The sequence below is a fragment of the Stigmatopora argus genome, chromosome 2, assembly GCF_051989625.1.
Source record: "Stigmatopora argus isolate UIUO_Sarg chromosome 2, RoL_Sarg_1.0, whole genome shotgun sequence".
Taxonomy (NCBI): Eukaryota; Metazoa; Chordata; class Actinopteri; order Syngnathiformes; family Syngnathidae; genus Stigmatopora; species Stigmatopora argus.
This window is the reverse complement of record NC_135388.1, coordinates 9,652,875-9,671,853: the sequence shown is the minus strand read 5'-3', so window position 1 is coordinate 9,671,853 and position 18,979 is coordinate 9,652,875. Positions and strand designations below refer to the sequence as shown.

Here is an 18,979-nt window from a genome sequence, read left to right as displayed (position 1 = left end):
ATTGAAATTTTTGCAGGAATCTAAGGATAATAAACACTGCACGGCAGTCCAATTTCTCAGAAGTGGAAATAAACGTGTCGAGACCAAAACAATGGGTCTAGGGACAGTTGATGGATGACTGTACTGTGTAAAGTCATCTATATGGAAAATGTAAGTATGTTATCTTAAGCATCTATGTAATAAACACTGCAGTCTAAAGTCCATTGGCAGATTTAAGAGTCTGTATTTTTATCGCACATGCATCTTCAGACAGACACAAGGTAGGTTCAGAACTTTTTTTTTAATTTCTGGAATTTACAATAAACTTAAGAGGAAGAGGTCTTCCACATGGAGCACACCGAGGTAACAAGGATGGCTGAGAAATACAGTATTGCGGGCATTCTAGGAATTTTCAGTTGGTGCTTTTATTGTCAAATGTGTGACATGGTCCGCTTAGTATTTTACTTCTTCCATTGCTTGTTTTCGTAGTCCCAGTTTGATGAGAAGCCTTCCACTGGGTTAATTCTCATGTCTAGCATCCTCTGCAGCTCCTTCTCCTTGTACTCAGGTTCAAATGTGTGAGGAACTGGTCCATACACTGAAAATGTTCCCAAAAAACATGCTTGTCAGCAATGCACTTATGATACATTTCATCTTATAATCAAAGCAAGAACATGAACTCAACTTACCAAACTTCCTCTGCCAGAGCACCACCAAACCAGTGACACCAAAGAAGAAAAGCGCACCACCCACCACAGACTTCCACTCAGAAGATTTCTGGTTCATCTCTGCAAAGCTCTGCTTGAAGCTGATGCGGTACACTAAATCAAAAGCCATTGGATAAAAAGTTAGTATGCATTATTGCAATACTAGTTTATCGTCACATCTTTGCTCGGTAAATCAAAATATTACATGCAATCTTCTCCTCATCGGAGAGAGCGGCCCACGAGCCTTTCTCCTTCTCCTTTAGTGACTCCTGCTCTGCACTCAAGCTTTGCACATAGCTGATATCTGGAAGTGGGTTCTCCCTCCTGTCAAAGTAGGCAGGGAGCGTGTAGCTCTCCACTTTGGCGACACCTGTCACCGATATAAAAATAAAATAAAATAAAGACCGCTCCTGATATGGTCCATTTTACATCGGATAATGAGTTGCAACATTTAAAACGTTCTGTTTTATGTCAAAATATTACAACAATTGACAACTTTTTCCCTTCTATCTTTTTTGAATTAGCAAAACAGATCTGCAAAAAATTAAAACACAATCAGTAGTTTCCAATGTAAACAAAAGTGGCACACTTTTTGTCTAATTAGATTGTCTTGTTGAACCATCTGAAGATTTTGAATTTGGACTTAGGTGTGTGTAGATTATCCGTCATCCATTTTATGATATTCTGCAATTGTATAATTGAGGCACAGGGTGTTGTTTGTTGCTGTTTTTTCTTGCTGAATTCTGAAAGTAAAATATCAATGGCAAAATAAGACATTATTGTTTAATAATCACCATGACCACCGCGTAAGCAGACAGCTGTGGAAATGGCACGTTTGCCAACAACACTCAGGGCTCTGGTTGCCAACATTCTGTGGAATAAAAATAACAATAAAAAAATCATTAGCCTGAAATATTTAAAAAAGAAACCTGATCAAACATCTAAAACAGACCACAAATCACAACATGGGTTGTAGAGGGGAAACACCCAATCATTAAATGGCCTTTAATGTCAATTTTCGAGAAAATTTAAATATGACAAGATAAATTACAAGGCAAAATCTCGTTTACAATGATATTCAAATGGATAGAAAGGCAGTCTATTTTACATAATATCGCACCTATGTTCTACCTCGGGTATTACAGTTAAATCGTTGTGAAAACATTAATTGCTTGACATTTATTTAATTTGAGCTCTTGACCGTGATACTCGGCTAACGTTAGCATTAGCCGCAGACGCAAGGTCAAAGCGCCCGGCTTCATTCACGAATATCAATATTGTTACGGATTGTTCGTAACTCGGTTTCGCTTGTGAGAATCTTGGTCCTGCAATATTTCTGATCACGCGAAAAACACGCATACTTCTTCAATCGTGGCGTGGATTCGGTACCATAAGCGAATAAGCTCGTGCTAGCTTCGCTAGACGACCAAAGTCAATCGTAGATGTGAACTAACAAGCACAATGGGAGGATTAGTGCGTCCCTTTTAAAGGGAGGCATCTAACCAAACTTAGCACAATGAATGGGAATGTGAACGGAAGACCTCCAAGAAAGATGCAATTCAAGGCGCTTACTGTGTTTTCCTTGCTGTCGTCCACCGATGGATCTCAAAGGGAGTGCAGCAGGCCGGAAGGACTTAGTTGGCCTCGTACTGTTTACGACGGAGATTGACGCTTGATGGTAGAGTCCATATACATCACATTATATGGCAACTAGATGCATAATGCGCTTTCTGAGCTCACTGGGGCATCCGTATCTCTGTTTAGCCATATTCTGGCATAAACGTTCGCTAAACATTATCAAAAGAGAGGACACTTTGAAATATCTATACATTTCTCAAACGATATTTAAACGGGTCAGATTTTCATAAACGTGATATATGTAACAAAGTAACCGCTTATTTAAGATAATTATTAATACAATTTTAACACCCAGCCTGAATCGTAGACTTGTTAATACGTTTTTTTTATTTATAAATAAAAGTTTAAAAATCTGTCGAATATTCCTCAACTTACTTTGTGTTCGTTGTACGGGGACCCACAGGCGCGGACTGCTGTTCTAAAACAACTGACGCCGCCGACTCCTACTTTCCAAATCTAGGCTCTCTGTATGTAATATCTAAGGAAGCAACATTCTGGTTTACGACAGCGCCGGCTCAGATTCAGGAGCAGTCAGCAGTGTGCCCGAGAGAAGTAAGATTAAGTTGACACTCAACGCCTCTAGCTGAATTTAGACGTTCATTTTTCAAGATATGAACGAAAGAAATTAAAATGTTACACTTACTCGTATGAAAACTTAGCGTTCACCCGACTGTGTGATTTGAGCGTGCTGACATGCGGCAGTAGCTAACTTGCCCCGAGTAGTTTGACGTCAACCTGCCCAATTCCTTAACCAAAATGCCTATTCAACTGACAAGTCAGGCTTACTGTAAAATGCTCCTGCACGCCGCCAAGTACCCGCACAGTGCCGTCAACGGCTTGCTGGTCGCCGAGAAAAACAAGGAGAGAAAGAAGGACCACCATGAGCCCGTTTTGTGTGTGGACTGCGTGCCGCTCTTCCATGGCACTCTGGCGCTTGCGCCAATGTTAGAAGTTGCTTTAAATCTGGTGAGTACTTCCAATGGCAAACGATTTGGCTCAAACTCCCCAATAATTGAGTTTCTACGATAGCAAAAACTAAACTGCCTGTGTTCCTTACAGATTGACACTTGGTGTAAAGAAAACAATTACGTCATTTCCGGATACTATCAAGCCAATGAGCGTACAAAAGATACAAGGTATTGAGACGTCCCTGTAGTTCTGGGTGAGATTTCCAAAAGCACAGTATATTCTGTATTGTCAACATCATTAAATTCCAAAATATATTACAAAAAATGGCAGCCCAGTAGAAAAAGGGGTTAGCGTGTCGACCTCAGTTTGGAGATCGAGGGTTCAGTCCCAGGTTTGGCCCTTACTGTGTAGAGTTTGCATGTTCTCCCTGGGTTTGCGTGGGTTATCTCTCGGTACTGGGTACATCCCCCAAAACATGCATGGTAAGGCGGGTTGAGCACTCTTGTACCTTGCGATTGACTGACCACCAAATCAGGGTGTCCCCCGTCTGGTGCCTGAAGTCGGCTGGGATGGGCTCCAGCACCCCCAGAAAATAAATACATTATAAAAGATATATTGAACTCAACTCTACAGTGCTGACACATCGCAATCACGTCGCTAACATATTTCCTAGGAACTCTGTTTTATGTCATTTTTCAAACACGTCAAGTACTTTTGTAGTTTTTCCAAATGTTTTTTTCAGGCCCAACCAAGTTGCGGAAAAAGTGGCAGCAAGGATCGCTGAATGCTTCAGTGAAGCTGCAATTGTTATGGTACGAATGTTATTTTGGATTTATTATTTTACGCTGATTGAGATCCGAGCCAAAACAGGTTGGACGTCAATCACCATCAATGGCAATGATTGAGTTAATCTTTTATTTTTCTCACCCAAATCTGGCATTTATCCAGACTTTTTTTAACATGCATTTCGATCCGTTGTTTTCAGGTGGACAGCAGCAGATTAAAAATGAGTTGCCGTGAGCCCATTGTGCTTCTTTATGATCATCATGAAAATAAATGGAAAAGCAGAGATGTCACTCTGTAAGTGTCACATTTGGAGCGCTCAAATCATATTACGGTCTAAATAACACTCTGCCTGTTCGTCCACGTTTTCAGTGACTCCTTTGAGGACTGGGGGGAAGCGCAGAAGATTACATCAGCTTTACTGGAGGGAAGGTCCTACGAGAACTTGATGGACTTTGACAATCACCTCGACGACCTCAGGAATGATTGGACCAATCCGGTCATCAACAAGTCAGTTCTGGATCTGTGTTAAGACCATCCGATCTAAGGCGTACGGATGTTGCTTCCATAGCTACTTGTTGCACCGGAGCTCAACGGTGTCCTGGTTCCATCTGGAGTTCTGGTACTGTCCAGAATTCTGAGAACACTGACCTAAAATCGGCCAAATGAGCTCAAGGGCATGCACCTGATGTGTAATTTGAGCAGATATAGCAAACCTAATGTGAATCGATGCATTTTTTTTTTCCACGTGAATGCTGTTTTTATTTCAAATAAACATAGAAAATATTTGGTCAAATGTCTTAACATATGTATGAAGTAATCATACTGGTGCCTTGGGATAAGAACCGAATTCATTCCGTGACTGTGCTCACAACTCAACATTTCGTAATGGGATTAGCAAAAATAGCACTCCATTAATATAAATTTTATAGAAAGATAATCGTGACAAATTAAATAGAATGGAAATATTTTTTGGGGCTCAACATTTGTTGCTCATTTTATGTTGTAAGAAATATTGCTGACATGTCACAGGAAACTGTCGGCCTTTTTGCGAGGCAATGTTTTGCTTAAATACACATTTAATTTGACAATACACCTCATTTGGGAGTTGCAATAAACATCTTAAGGCTCTTTTTGAAGAACTGTTGGCTGTTTGCTAAGTTGAGTGTGCCACCATCATTTTAAAAGCTAAAAATGAGTTTAACAAGCTCATACAAAAAACACTGTCATATCTCAAGGCACCATTTTAAATTATTTGAATTTTGGGATTATACTGAGATATGTTTAACAATATAGATTTGCTCCATTGTTTTAATACACCCATATTTTTTCTTTAATAATCCTCTATTCTTTAGTAGAAGCACCAGCAATGATATACTTTGATAGTTTTAACTTAGTATTTTAAATTATTCTAAACATAACATTGCTGACTTACTTTTTTCGTGCCTCATTTGTTTGCCTTTTGTTTCAGTATTTTGTTTAATTCATCTTTCTCAAAATCATAAATCTATACTGTATGATTGGTAATATGTTTGAAAATACTGTTTGTCAGCAGTGGCCTGTAACGAGTCATTTGTCAACATGACATTTTTACAGATTTTTGAACCGAATTTACTTTTTGTAATAGCCTCTATGGTCCATGTCGAGCGCTGCAAAGAAGCTAATCAACTAATTCGCGTCAGCCTCAAGGGAACATTAAAAATTTGTAACTTGCTTTGATTTGTGTGGATTAAAATAATAAATAATTGCTTCTATTTCATGTGAGTTAACATTTTCTTTATTACTATAATAATGATTATAAATATTTCACGCAGACATAATTGTTTTAATCTACATGCTATGGTAATATTAAACTGATTAATTCTCAAATTTCAGCTGAATAATTGCATATTTTTATGAGAGCATAGAACATCAATTGTTAATTTAACTCCAAATGAGGACTTGATAATTGAATTAAAAGAACAAAAATAAAATATTTATCAAAATAAAATTACAGTATTGTCTGTTTTGTTAGTCAATAGTACTCGAAAGTATAATTCCAAAGCAAATGTAGAGAAATAGAAAGAAAAAAGAAAATTTGTTTACTATTAAGATAGTCATATCTTGTAAAACACTGACATCTGGTGGTGTCTCATAAACATTAATAAACGCCGCCTTGAGTAATTGAACCCCGCTTCCCCCACGTTAAGTATGGCCTATGTGACGGATACTTAATACAAGTAAAACTTTTATTCGCCAATTATATTTTAAAATATTGAATTCAAGTAAATAGAATTGCGCCCCACTTGGCCACATCCAAAATGGTCGCAAGGATGACGTGGATCAACACATTCTGTGCTTGGTTTGGATTGGTGGAAACGTTTCTCACGTCAACACGCACAGGCACCGTTTGGCCAATCACGGGTCTTTCTGATCCCGGGCTTCTATTTTGCCCTCTCTTCAACGCGCCAAATTCTTGCTAGCTTGCTGTGTCGTGCGACTAAAGTTTGCGGATGCATTTCTTCATCGCGTAAACAAACAACAATGGATCCTTCGGAGGTGGAGTTTCTCGCCGAGAAAGAGTTGGTGAAAATAATACCCAATTTTAATCTGGACAAGTTGTATCTGATCGGGGTGAGTGCGTCGGTTCTATTTGTATTGGTTGGACTGTATATTGTATATAATGAAAATGATAAATACCTTCTCTTAACAGGGGGATCTTGGACCTTTTAATCCCGGCCTCCCGTTGGATGTCCCCGTGTGGTTGGCCCTTAATCTCAAACAGAGACAGAAATGTAGAGTAGTTCCACCGGACTGGATGGACGTTGGTAAGATGACGACATTTGGCCATGTTGAGACAAGAGATGCACTTTACATTAGACCAGGGGTCTCCAACTCCGGTCCTCGAGGGCCCCTATCCAGTCTGTTGTACATATCTCCCTCCTCTACCACTCCTGAATCAAATGATCAACTCATCAGCAAGATGCCCAGTAGCTTGAGCGCATTCCTGATTATTTGATTCAGGTGTGTTGGTGGAGGGAGACATGGAAAACAGACTGGATCAGGGTCCTTGAGGATCGGAGTTGGAGACGCCTGCATTTGACAAATGTCACAAATATTGTATTTACTGAAATGACTGATTTTCCTTTTCTCAGCTGCTTTGTTCACTGGACTCACTATGTATTTTTTCACGTTTTGATGTTGCAGAGAAACTTGAGGAGATGCGAGAACTTGAGAGGAGTGAGGCCGCCTTCACGCCAGTTCCCAGTCCGTACTACATGGAGCTGACCAAACTGCTGCTCAACCAGTGAGTCGGCGAAGAATCAACTCTGAACATATTCATTTAAACAACACTGCTTTGTTGTTGTTGTTGTGTACAGCGCATCTGACAACATCCCTAAAGCCGACGAGATCCGCACGCTGATCAAAGACATCTGGGACACACGAATTGCCAAACTCCGCCTTTCTGCTGACAGCTTCATCAGTCAGCAGGAAGCGCATGCCAAGGTCAGGGCGTCAAAAATTAATTTTTGCTGCACATCTACTAACACAGCGACAGCAGAATCTCTAACCATTAATGATGCTTTGAGATGCCACATACAATCTGCTTTTCTTTTTTTTTAAATTGAACTCCAAAAACAACTTCTCACAGAAAAGCAGATTTCCACAAAACTAGAGAACGGGAAAGAAGGCTGTTAGGGACCCCCAGTTTGGTATTGTCATGAAACAGAATTGTCGCTCAGTGGGATCATTCCGCATTTTTTCTGCAGCTGGACAACCTGACCCTGATGGAGATTAACACCATTCGAGGGTTTCTCCTGGATTCACTCAACTGCATGTACAAGCTGCGCTCCAATCTGCAGCCGGGATCCAATAAAGGACAGTTTACAGATTATTGAAGAAGCGTGTCGCCATTCTCCAATCAATAATTACGTAATGTCTGGATTTCTGTGTTGGGATTATGACCCCTGAACGTCACCTTCAGACTTTCAATGGCCTTTCCCCATGTATCTAGTTGGCTCTTTTTTAGATTTACATAAACTGCATAAAGAAAGATGTGTGCTCACATGTTGTAAATAGTCCTTTCCATGAGATTTTTGTGAAATTGGCAGCACCCCTGCGCGGTGTAGTTTGTCGACACCTTTTTAAAAATGCTTAATGTTTTTTGTTCAATTTTTTTTATAAATACCAAATATTTAACAAATGGCTCAATCTTTTTTTAAAGGGAATGATCGTAATGCTGTTACGAAAAACACTCATTTTTTTGTGATTGAGCTGGATCCACTCACAAAAGTACACAACTATGATATTAAAAATTGAAGCAAATGTTTGAGGTTAGCCCATAATTTTGAAAACAAAGAAAATATAGTACTCACATTTCACAGGGGCGTCGTATCCGTTCAAGTAGTTTCTGTGGAATGAATCACGAAATGTTAAAATTAGAAGAGATTAAGAAATCAGAACATTTTTGAAATATTTTATTTTCTTTTTTTGTCTGAAATCACAGCCATATATTCATAAATACCTAATTACTACATTCAACAAAGAATATATTACATTACAATGGATTCAAATGAACAATTTTTCGAAAACAGGATTTCACAGCATCTAGACATCCTCCGCTGAGTAATGGCGCTCTGGCGTGGCCGTGCGTGGACGGTGAAAGATGAGGCGGGGCCTAGGCCGGCACGCTCACCCGGCCTTCCAATCAACAGGCTGAGATGCTGCCGACTTTTAGTTAGTTTTTCTCTCGGCAAAATGAAGGGACGTGATACATTTGAGCTACAGTTTGATCGATGACGGTCCAAAATAAACGAGGCACTTCTTCATATGCTGATAATGAACGAGACAGTGTTGTGCTTCCGTTTGAATGATTTTCCTTCCGCATGTTTTCCAGATTTGAGAGTGAAATTCCATGCAGGTGATTGGTCGCCACAAGTCCGAGAGTAGAGCCTCGGGCTAAGGCTGTAAACAGATTGGTAATTGTGTCATCTTCGTGTTTGTTGGCAACGGCTTGGATAATTAGGGCCCATCCTTGGACCTGCCGTAAGGGACAAGACGAGAATTTGTAGGCTTTTTAGAGCTTATTTCCATTCTGCATGTTTTTTTTTTTTTTTGGCTGAATCATTTAAATTTGAATGTATCGTTTGGCACTCGGCCCCCCGTGGTCGTGTATATAAAAGGCGTGGATCTGGCGAAGGCCTGTCGCTTGATGCTATTTGATGTGTGAGGAGGAGTCTTCGGGAAGCGGCAACATTGGCTGGCAACTTTACTTCATGTCTATTAAAAAATCAAAAATAAAATCAAGTCAAGCCAGTCAAGTAACAAAATGGGTGGTGTGCGCACTCCAGCGGGAGGCAAACATTGTGTAAAGTAAGCAGGGGAGGGGCTGAAATGGACGTCACGCTACGCTGTGAGTAAAAGGTGAAAAGGGAGGGAAGGACTTGACCCAATCCGGCGTTTTCTCTCTTGTCAGAAAAAGCTGTTCTGGCCAGCAGCAGTACAAACACTAAAAGCAAGGCTGTCTTTTGTAAACCCCAAAAAAGCATAAACATATCTTAAAAAAATGGCAGGCATTTTTGTCTTTTAAAAGAACAATGATTAAAATAATAAAATTACAAAATTCTTTTAAGTCTCCGTTCGTATTATGTACAATATAAGGCTGAAGCACCTTTTAAAATTCTTATTCTCAAATTTTCTCTCGAAATAAAACATTTCCTTAATTATTTCCCCAAAAATGTGCATTTCAACATTCCGTCCGAATTCCAAGATGTCTTTGTCTTTGTAACACAGTACCAACAGGTAGTTCTTCAGCTATTATTCTTAAGTGCACGTCCATTGGGAACGCCGCCGTGACGTCACTTACTGACTGGCCACGAGCGTTCCTCTGGACTTTTGGAGTGTCTCTTCTCCCTCGTTGGCAGGATTGTCTGTAATTGGGTGGCGGTGAAGAAGAAGACTAAGAAGAAAGGCGTGAGAAACGTAGGACTCCTTCTTCTCAGTGGCCATGTTGGCACACGCTGCCCTTACTTTGCTGTTCTATCAGCCTGGTTCTCCATCGTGCAGCCAAGTGGATTAGGAAAATCTACTGTCAGTCTGAGAGAAGAATTATCTGGGGGATGGGGGGCATCTGATGTCTTTATTTATTTATTTTGGGGTCACCTTGGAGGGTAGCCCTTGTAATGACCACCTCTGGGCCAGTGTGTCTGTGGCAGAGTCAAACACTTCCTGAAGTGCTCCAGCTCTGCTTGCAGCTTCTCCCTTTCCACCGCCAATTTTTGCCTCTGAGACATTAGATCCTGCAGGAACAGGAGACGCCATTTACATACAATGCTGACATGAACTTTTATCAAGAATCACGTGTGAAAATATCATCGCAATCTCGTTGGCGACAACAGACGTTCAATCTCTTCATCGTGGCAGCGCCTCCCATTCCAAAACGGAGTTAATGACACTGTGCAACATGACTTTTGCTGATGTAGCTCTAACAGTTGTATTTTAAAAAGAGTATATTTAAATTAAACGTTCGCGGTGGAATTCAAAACTGCTTTAAGTTTTTCTCCATCATGTCAAGTTATGAAAAATACTATACCCAACAGATATAGCATCTGTATGTTTTATAGAAGAAGAAAAAACAGACATGACTGCAATGTTTAACTATAGTGTTTTTGCAAAGCTACTGTTGTTACTTTGTATAATTGTGCACAAGTATCATACTTTCTAGTCTACGAGGCACGCATGACGAGAACCATACAAAATCTTACAAGAAAATACGATTTGTTCATTTAAAATGTATTGGAATGTAAGACGCGGGTGTACAGATTGTATTAGACCAAGGGTGTCAGACTCGGGTTGGTTCGCGGGCCGCTTTAACGTCAACTTGATTTCACGTGGGCCGGACCATTTTAGATATAATATTTAGATTTTTTTTAAATAAATGGATTAAAAGAACTGGATTAAAACACCTGAATATTCAGTTTTTTTATAGATCCATAACAATGTTTATTTTAGCTTTTATATATATATATATATATATATATATATATATATATATATATATATATATTTAGATTTTACAAAATGATTTTTGAACTAAAAACAGAAAAAAAAGATTAAAAAATTACAATTATTGATTTAAAAGGGGCAAAATCAGGAAATTTAATATACATCTATACTCTTCATTTCAATTTGATCCTAAAACAGAAAGTCGGCACTCATGATTTACTTTTCCAGGCCACACAAAATGATGCGGCGGGCCAGATTTGGCCCCCGGGCCACCACTTTGACATTGGTATTAGATTACTAGGGTATCCTCTGTGTGTTTTCAGTCTGGCATAGTGCAAATAGCCCTTGACATTCTGGAATGATCCAGGACTTGATCATTGAGTGAAGGTGCGTGTATCTTACCCCCATAGTATGCGAGAGCTGTTCAGCAGTGAGACTGAGGTTGTAGTTCTGAGCTTCTAGTCTTCGACATTGGTTCTGCAACACGTGTCGCTCAAGACTTTGTTCTAGCAAAAAAAAAAAAACTAATCAATAATCACAGCTGCAGATGATTGCATGCCGTTTGGACAGCTATCAACAGGGAACGGAAATAAGCGCTTTTTTTTTTACAGTACCATGTACAGCTGACTGCCATTTCGGGTCGGTCAACCAATGGTTGGAAAGTAAATCTCAGTATGTATTGCACGGCATGGCGTTGTTTTTTTAGCACTCTCTGATGACGTTATTTTAGAGCTAAACAATGTAGAATCAATATTGGTGCAACATTATTTAGCATTGAACTAAAGCGAGCACTGATCAAAATCCGGAATAAAATACAGAACAAACAACTACTGAGGCAAAGAGCCTAAAAGAGAATACATACGTACCTTCGACATATTCCTGATAAGCTTCAAATATGGATTCAATCCCTTGCCACTTGGAAGCTGGCGCCGCCCCTTCCTCCCCCTCCTCTTCTTCATCGTCCTCCTCCTCCGAGGCGGACGGGTCCTCCCTCGTCCCTGAAGTGTCGCGGCGGAGCGGTGCGGAGAAGTGCTGGCCGTTGGGCTGGGGGTGCCCGTGCGAGTGCGCCAACACCAGGGCTGGCGGATGCGTGCTGGAGTGCGACTGGGAGTGCGGGCGAGGCGGCCTGCCTGGGGCGCTCTGGAGTTCGGGGATGTTGTAATGAACGGACGACTCCTGCAGGGGAGATGTCGCCGACATCCCGGTAGCCCCGCCTGAAAAGCAGAATGACAGGGTTTTGAACTTCAGAAGGAATGAGGGGACTGAGCAAAATGAGACTTTTCATGACTTTAGCGAGTTAAAGTCCACTACTTTTCAAAGATGAATGTGAGAGAACACCATGATACTTGTCATAATCTCTCACAACCGAACGTCCCTTATCGAAATTAAAGCGCTCGTCAGTAATGTGAGCTCTGGGAAATAATGATAGGAATCTTTAAAAGGAATGTTCTCTTGATTCGAATGAAAGACACATTCACTGAAAGTCTTTCACAGACATCAAGACAGTTGATAGAAGCCCGAGGAAAAGAAAATGCCAATTATTGGACGACTTTGTAAGATGAGTTGAAGTACTCAGACTGTAAATGGAGCATCAAAGTGAATATATGATGCATACCTTCATTTCTGACCCATGGTTCAACACCTGATTAGTTGTACTATTCTATAATTGTGCTCACATAATATGATCTATTTTTGTCAAAATACCTTGGATTTCATATCTCCCCCTCCACCATTATCGTGTCTTTTATAAAGCATTCAAAAACACAAAATTTGATTTTTAGGATGTATACTAGTGGGGAAGAAAATGTAAATGTGAGCAGGAAATGACTGCCCAATATGGAGGATGACATTTAATGCCAGTACTAGTTTAGCCAATCAAATGCGAGTGCTAATGCATGTGAAAAAAATGACATCACAAAATCGCAATGCTCATGAGCAGTGTCATTTTTGTGTTTAAACATTGCTTCCTCCATTATCGGAAGTCTATGAAATTTGCCATTTATTTCAATAATCTTTCACATGAAGGTCATTGATGCTAAAGTGTTGTCTGTCCCTTTACATGATTTCTTTCTGTTATGATCTGTACGACCATGCAACGTCAACATCGTCCCATGAACAAAGCTATGTGAACCTGGAATATGTAAGTTATTTTTTTGCTTTTTAACGCATTCACTGTGATAAAATGTCCAATCAATTCAAAGCAGAGGGTGTAATCGCTGATGGCAGCTAAAAGTAGTTTAGGGACTGACTTTAAAAAAAAATCCCACTGCTTACCTTTGTGTTTCTGCAGCGCTTTCTGAGTGGACTGTAGCACCGATTCATGGAACTGCTGGGCAAATTCCTCCGGGGTGAAGCTATCCCAGGGTTTGGTGCGTCCGTTCACACTGTGGCCGCCCTCCTTGGCCTGTAACGGGAGCGGGGGCCGCAAGCTGTTCAGCAGGCTGGAATTCCGCTTGGAGATCGGGGTGTCAGGAGGCCCCCGGGCCTTGTCTGGGTAGACAGCTGGAGAAGGAGGATCCTTTGGTCTTAGCGTGTCCCCGAGGGGTTTTGGATGGCCGTTAGGGGACGGGGACAACGGGCGGTGTGAGGAGGGGCTGTGCGGCCTGATGCTGTGGTGGTCTTCTGATTCTGAGGTGGGCTGGGAACATGCCGAGTCTGGAATAAAGCAATATTTCAGGTCACAATCCGTAACTTTCATCCGTTATTTTTGTATCGTTCTCGCGTCTACTTGGAGCCCAGCTGTTGAAATATCGACTTCAATAGTTGCCAGTCTCAATCATAAGATAATTTTCATTTTTAGTTTCGGGCCCTGGTCAAAATAATACACTAGTATTCCTCTATCATTTTTTTTCTTCTTTTGCTTATGGGGATTTTTAAAAAAAAATGCTGTGATTTATGTTCGGGGGGAAAATGCATTAAGTCAGTGCTTCTCAAATAGTGGGGTGGGCTGCTGCTTGAATTTTTTTCAGCAAAAACATGGCAAATATTCTTCCTGGGTAGGGCACAACAGAAAATAATTGAGAAGCTCTGCATTAAGTGAATAAAGTTACTCATGTGACACTTAAGGAATAAGGAAGTGCTTCACGAGTCTCACCGGAGAGTTGCGCCGGAGGACTTTTGCACAGCGGATGAGGGGCATGTCTGATGGTATCCAAGGTTACGCTCTTCTCTTTAATGGCTTGAAGCAGCTCTACTGCCCTTTCATTATCTACCAGATGAGAAAAGTCAAGAATAAAATACCTGAATTTCACAAGCCCCTATTTTCATCCACCCATTCCTTGCCACTGGCGACAATTAGTGCTTGCTAACATAGAAAAAAAATCTACATATTACGCCATGTGTCATTTATATCAAGAAAACGATATGCCATTATTTACTGTATTTTAAATTTGATGAAATAAGTTATGAGAGAAATGTTATTCATAATCACGTTTGTCTTTAGTGGCTGATACTTTCTCAAAGTGGTGGTAGCGGCTACAGTTTACTTTCAATAACTTAATAACTCAATAACTAATAATCCTGCACGATGGCGATACTAGGCCTAAACTGTTTAGCGGTTAATATTTGACCAGAAAATACCCATAAGTGTATAAGAAGTAATCCCACGTAATTTCTTCAGAAACGTCCTTTGTCTAATATATGGCGGTTGTTACAATACAGGGGGCCCATTGGACGAGTGGTTAGCGCGTCCGGCAATTCCCGCGACCCTTGTGAGGATAAGAGGTACGGAAAAGGAATGGATAGTTACAATACACGCTCTAACAGCAACAAAGTAGTCTTTGGAACAGGTGAATGGTCACTTGCAGTCACCCTTATTTCAAATTGATCAGCTTGCTTAGGTCTATAGAATGCTTGTATTTTCAAGGAATACAGTCCTCCCTCCACTTAAACTAAGGAAGAAGGACATTATGCATGCAACTTAAATACGCTGTTAATGATACAGGAAATTGAGGGTGAGATGGCGACATCTGGAGTCAACACGTTAATGAGAGACGCCTGCATGTAAAGCAGACTGCGCTCAACTGAAGTGAAGCGTCAGCGAGCTACAGCGCCCGCTGAGAACCACTACAATGCCGAGAGAGCTAATGAGCAAGAGATGCTTCTGCTTTGCTCGGTTGGAATGAGTTGTAACACGGATATGAGTCACTGATGAAGATGTCAGCCTGGAGTGTAAAAGGGCGCCGGGTCGATGCTGCGAGGTTTAACATAACAGTGCTTAACACACGAGGGGAGTGGATGCACAATTACCACGCCAGGGATCAAACATTCTACAAATCCTGCAGTCTCTTGCCTCGTCTCTGCTGAAGGGTGACGTGGGAAAGGCGGAACATGGTGAGGAAGCGCTTCTTTTCCTCCAGCTCCGGCGCTCGGTCCATTTCCTCGGGGGTGAAGCGCGTGCTGAGTTGCGGGGGAGGAGGAGTGCGTTTGGACTGCGAGGCAGTTGGCGAGGGGCTGCGCTCCCTGAGCATCCTCCGCCGTTTTCTTCTCTTCTGCTGCACCAGCTCCTCCCGCCGGCCCCGAGTGGTTAGGCTAAACATTCCCAGGAAGTCCAATTTCTGGACAAAAATCGCATTCGGAAAAAAAATGTTACTGGCAGGTCAGCACCACTTGTTTGCGCTGCTATGTGTTTTACCTCTGTGGAATCATCAAGTTTGAGTGGGGGCTGCTCTACTACCCTTCGAAGATGAGCCCTAACCTCCTCCTCATCACTTTCGTCATATGAGTCATCCAGCTCATAGTAGTAACCTGTAGAAAAAAACAAAATGTCACAAAAGGTACTAAACAAAACTCAAATATTTTCACTAGGTGTGTAACAAAACTATTACATCGCTTGGTTAAAGCATAATCAAATCGAAATTGCCTTTGTGTATGGAAATCTGCGTGCATACGGAGACACGAGTGCACGAATGATGTAGTATGCATGCTCAGTGTGTAGGTGGCAGCACCACTGAAACTTGATGGCTGAAGGTAACTCTTCTCGTGTTCTAGAGCAGGGGTGTCAGACTCGGGTTGGTTCGCGGGCCGCTTTAACGTCAACTTGATTTCACGTGGGCCGGACCATTTTAGATATAATATTTGGATTTTTTTTATTTTTTATAAATGGATTAAAAGAACTGGATTAAAAACCCTGAATATTCAGTTTTTAATAGATCTAAAACAATGTTTATTTTAGCTTTTTAAAATATATTTTTAGATTTTACAAAATGATTTTTGAACTAAAAACACAGAAAAAATGATTTCAAAATCACAATTATTGATTTAAAAGAGGGAAAATCTGGAAATTTAATATACATCTATACTCCATTTTAATTTGATCCTAAAACAGAAAGTCATCACTCATGATTTACTTTCCCGGGCCACACAAAATGATGCGGCGGGCCAGATTTGGCCCCTGGGCCACCACTTTGACACATGTTCTAGAGTATACAATATGGACATTTTTGCTTCTTTGTTAGATTCCTCCCAATTAGGCTATTTTCAAACACTCGTGGCGGGAATGAAATGACTTGGACGGATTGATCAAATTCGGTCCACTTTTCAGAAAATATTTTAGGGGGTGGAAGGTATAGTTTGGGCTGCTTTTTATTGATCTGAGAAGGTTTTATGGTGTGATTTCGCTGGAGACTTTTCCGATCTGGCAATCCTGGAGCCATCTGCCACCAAAACAAATGTTTGTGTTTTCAACCGTTTAGATGGCGATGACAGGATGGAACGCTGCCGAAATTTCCACTCTGGAACGAGCGCTCAGATTTTTGCGTTTTCAGCCCCTCAATACGCCGTCTAAACAATATGGACATCTGGGAAAGTTTATTGCACTTTCCCCTTGTTATCGTTGTCGTGCAAACTCCCCCTAGCTTACAAGTTCAGACAAAGCGAATTCGAAATATAAGGAAATCTAAGACCCACCAGACAAAATTCAATATGTCCATTTAAGATGCTGATGAGTACCTTTCTCCTTGGCCTCCCTCTTTCTCTTCTCTTCCAAGTCCAGTTTACTGATTGGCCTTCTGTGCTGCTGAAGAAGCTCATCATAGATGAGCATTGTGTCTGGCGCCGTGTCCTGTCCCGCACTGGACCCAGACAACATGGCGACTGCTTGTCCGTGGCGACCGTGCCCTTGGCTGCTCTTCAGTCCAGCGTTGCTTTTGATGGCCCCTTCTAATTCATACTGGCTGGTCAGGGACATGGACGCTCGTTGCTGGCTGAAGAAAGAGTGGGTGGACTTTTCCAGATCGGCAAGGAATGTACTGGGCTCCTGCAGGCCAGGCAGGCCTCTGGGTTGGAGATACTTCTCCATTACTCCACTGTCTCTCCTCCTGGCCCCGTCCTCATATTTGGAGGAGCCGTGCGGTAGGCGACTGAGGTCGTAGTGTCCCATCCCCGAGGGATCGTGGGTGCGTCGGGACTCCGAGGGTGTCTCGATGAGAGAAGCTGGGTTCCACAGCGTTGTGGGAGGTGGAGGGTGATGTTCACGTGGGGGTTGAGAGGGTTTGGGGGAGATGAGAGGCGGAGGTGCGCCCAGGTGGGAATGGAGGCTTCCTGGTTCGTGGTTATTTGGTCTGTGAATATATCATGGAACATTGTTTAGAAAAAATGCTTTCTAAAAGTATAGGCATATTGTGAAGTACTGCTGCTTCACAATATTGAAGCTGCTGCAGACATGTATTCAGATGCTGCAGATTATTTCTGTACTTTTTGTCTGTTTGTGTGAAAAATGTGCTTTATCTACACTATGTAGCCTAAAGTATAATTCAGTGATTATAACATTCTATTAGTGATAGTAGACGGGATCTATCCCTGCTGTGCAACTAACTCGTTCAGCATCAATGCCAACAGTCTCTTAGACACACAAACAACGTCGGCAGTGGAACAAAGGAGAGGAAGTAGGAGGCTTATGTTGTGCAAGGTTGACAGGATTAGTCAAGAATCTGCCTTTGTGTAGCTTAGCCGTCCCACCCGCTGCCTGTCTGAAACCCTCCCAAGCAGAACTCATGAAACAACAGTTATCAGGACCCTACTTTGCACTCTGCATCATCGCCTAAACATAGCTGTCAGTCTTACCTCTGTGTCGGACACAGAAACTGGCGTGGACAGAAATAGAGTCAATGTGATTCTTCTGACAGTGTTGATCTTTTTCCAGTTCTGTCTGAAAACAACCTTCTGAAGCCCGCCAGTCTTAGAGACTGCAAAACACTAGCAACAGTGTCCCGAGCAAGGGCCTGACGCACACAAATCTGAGTAGCAGCTACACATAATCATTTGACAAATTCCTAAATTATTATTCAGGGGATAAAAATGACTCAGCCATTTTTTTAACCAAAACTAATTGTTCTAATTGTTAAAAACAGTTGCAAGTCACTAATAAATTCAGCCCCCAGTGTTAGCATTGGTAGGCTGATGGCTGCTGACTTTATGAATTATTTAACCTCAACCGTAACCCAGACTTAACACAGTGGCTCCTATTGACGACAATAGATGGCCAAGCCAATTAAGTCATTTGTCTACCAACGTATAGCGGCACTGAAACGTCATTCACTGCTAGTTAAACTGATTCAGTGTCTATCACCATCAATGGGAGCCAACCATTTAACGTGGCTGACTATTGTTACACTGAAATCAGTCCTCCTCACCTGTGCAAGTCTGTTCTATGTTCTGGTGCGTCAGGAGTCCGTCCCAAGTCCAGGTGCTGATCCAGAACCTGCTGGCGAAATTCCGACACCTGGTACTGGCGATCGGCTTTCTCTTGCCGCAGCTTACGTTGCCTTGCCAACCACCTCTCCTCTTCATTGTTCCTGGGAGCCATGATTGAGGTTGGGAGACCTGTCCCCAGAGCGCTGGGCCCCATGAAGAGGCTGTGGCCTGAGATTAGACCTGGGACTGGATGATGCGATTGTACAATTGCAGAATGGAGTCCAGGTGGGACCGGTTTTGGAGCTGGAAGAGGGGTCTCTTTGGTTTTATCTGGAGGGAGCAGAAAG

At 41.7% G+C, this 18,979-nt stretch overlaps 4 protein-coding genes across 9 annotated transcripts in view; 2 read left to right on the top strand and 2 right to left on the bottom strand.

The window, feature by feature from the left end:
* Positions 1-261: 261 nt before the first annotated feature.
* On the bottom strand, positions 262-6,915 carry cox4i1 (cytochrome c oxidase subunit 4I1). 2 transcript variants are annotated; one of them, XM_077589375.1, is made up of 5 exons: positions 6,696-6,915; positions 1,481-1,557; positions 892-1,056; positions 669-800; positions 262-577 (listed from the first exon to the last, which is right to left on the bottom strand). In XM_077589375.1, exons 2-5 carry the CDS (start codon positions 1,554-1,556, stop codon positions 441-443), a joined length of 510 nt encoding a protein of 169 aa, XP_077445501.1. In that variant the 5' UTR covers position 1,557; positions 6,696-6,915; the 3' UTR covers positions 262-440. The 2 variants fall into 2 exon arrangements, with proteins under 2 accessions (XP_077445501.1, XP_077445494.1); XM_077589368.1 differs by lacking the exon at positions 6,696-6,915 and adding an exon at positions 2,259-2,357.
* Positions 2,747-5,770, top strand: emc8 (ER membrane protein complex subunit 8). The gene is made up of 5 exons (XM_077589341.1): positions 2,747-3,290; positions 3,384-3,460; positions 3,976-4,045; positions 4,219-4,313; positions 4,389-5,770. Exons 1-5 carry the CDS (start codon positions 3,081-3,083, stop codon positions 4,546-4,548), a joined length of 612 nt encoding a protein of 203 aa, XP_077445467.1. The 5' UTR covers positions 2,747-3,080; the 3' UTR covers positions 4,549-5,770.
* gins2 (GINS complex subunit 2) lies at positions 6,416-8,321 on the top strand. The gene is made up of 5 exons (XM_077589354.1): positions 6,416-6,629; positions 6,709-6,823; positions 7,203-7,302; positions 7,376-7,502; positions 7,766-8,321. The coding sequence occupies exons 1-5, from the start codon at positions 6,540-6,542 to the stop codon at positions 7,892-7,894; spliced, it is 561 nt and encodes a 186-aa protein (XP_077445480.1). The 5' UTR covers positions 6,416-6,539; the 3' UTR covers positions 7,895-8,321.
* Positions 8,322-8,458: 137 nt separating this feature from the next.
* The window catches only part of gse1b (Gse1 coiled-coil protein b), a 135,275-nt gene continuing 124,754 nt past the window's right edge, over positions 8,459-18,979 (bottom strand). For 4 of the 5 annotated variants that reach the window (XM_077589239.1, XM_077589256.1, XM_077589275.1 and 1 more), the window contains 9 exons: positions 18,632-18,962; positions 16,950-17,560; positions 15,634-15,746; positions 15,292-15,556; positions 14,095-14,208; positions 13,275-13,655; positions 11,867-12,214; positions 11,403-11,506; positions 8,459-10,294 (listed from right to left, as the gene is read on the bottom strand). In XM_077589239.1, the coding sequence (XP_077445365.1) occupies positions 10,154-10,294; positions 11,403-11,506; positions 11,867-12,214; positions 13,275-13,655; positions 14,095-14,208; positions 15,292-15,556; positions 15,634-15,746; positions 16,950-17,560; positions 18,632-18,962 (2,408 nt within the window). In that variant the 3' untranslated portion in view covers positions 8,459-10,153. The remainder of the gene's footprint in view (positions 10,295-11,402; positions 11,507-11,866; positions 12,215-13,274; positions 13,656-14,094; positions 14,209-15,291; positions 15,557-15,633; positions 15,747-16,949; positions 17,561-18,631; positions 18,963-18,979) is intronic. The other variant, XM_077589248.1, reaches the window with a different exon arrangement.

Coding starts and splice junctions, on each gene's coding strand:
- gins2 (XM_077589354.1), top strand. CDS start 6,540: ATGGATCCTTCGGAGGTGGAGTTTCTCGCCGAGAAAGAGTTGGTGAAA. Junction 6,630..6,708: donor ACAAGTTGTATCTGATCGGG/GTGAGTGCGTCG, acceptor TTCTCTTAACAG/GGGGATCTTGGACCTTTTAA. Junction 7,503..7,765: donor AGCAGGAAGCGCATGCCAAG/GTCAGGGCGTCA, acceptor TTTTTTCTGCAG/CTGGACAACCTGACCCTGAT.
- cox4i1 (XM_077589375.1), bottom strand. CDS start 1,556: ATGTTGGCAACCAGAGCCCTGAGTGTTGTTGGCAAACGTGCCATTTCC. Junction 801..891: donor CGATGAGGAGAAGATTGCAT/GTAATATTTTGA, acceptor CTTTTGATTTAG/TGTACCGCATCAGCTTCAAG. Junction 578..668: donor GCTCTGGCAGAGGAAGTTTG/GTAAGTTGAGTT, acceptor GAACATTTTCAG/TGTATGGACCAGTTCCTCAC.
- emc8 (XM_077589341.1), top strand. CDS start 3,081: ATGCCTATTCAACTGACAAGTCAGGCTTACTGTAAAATGCTCCTGCAC. Junction 3,461..3,975: donor GAGCGTACAAAAGATACAAG/GTATTGAGACGT, acceptor TGTTTTTTTCAG/GCCCAACCAAGTTGCGGAAA. Junction 4,314..4,388: donor AAAAGCAGAGATGTCACTCT/GTAAGTGTCACA, acceptor CCACGTTTTCAG/TGACTCCTTTGAGGACTGGG.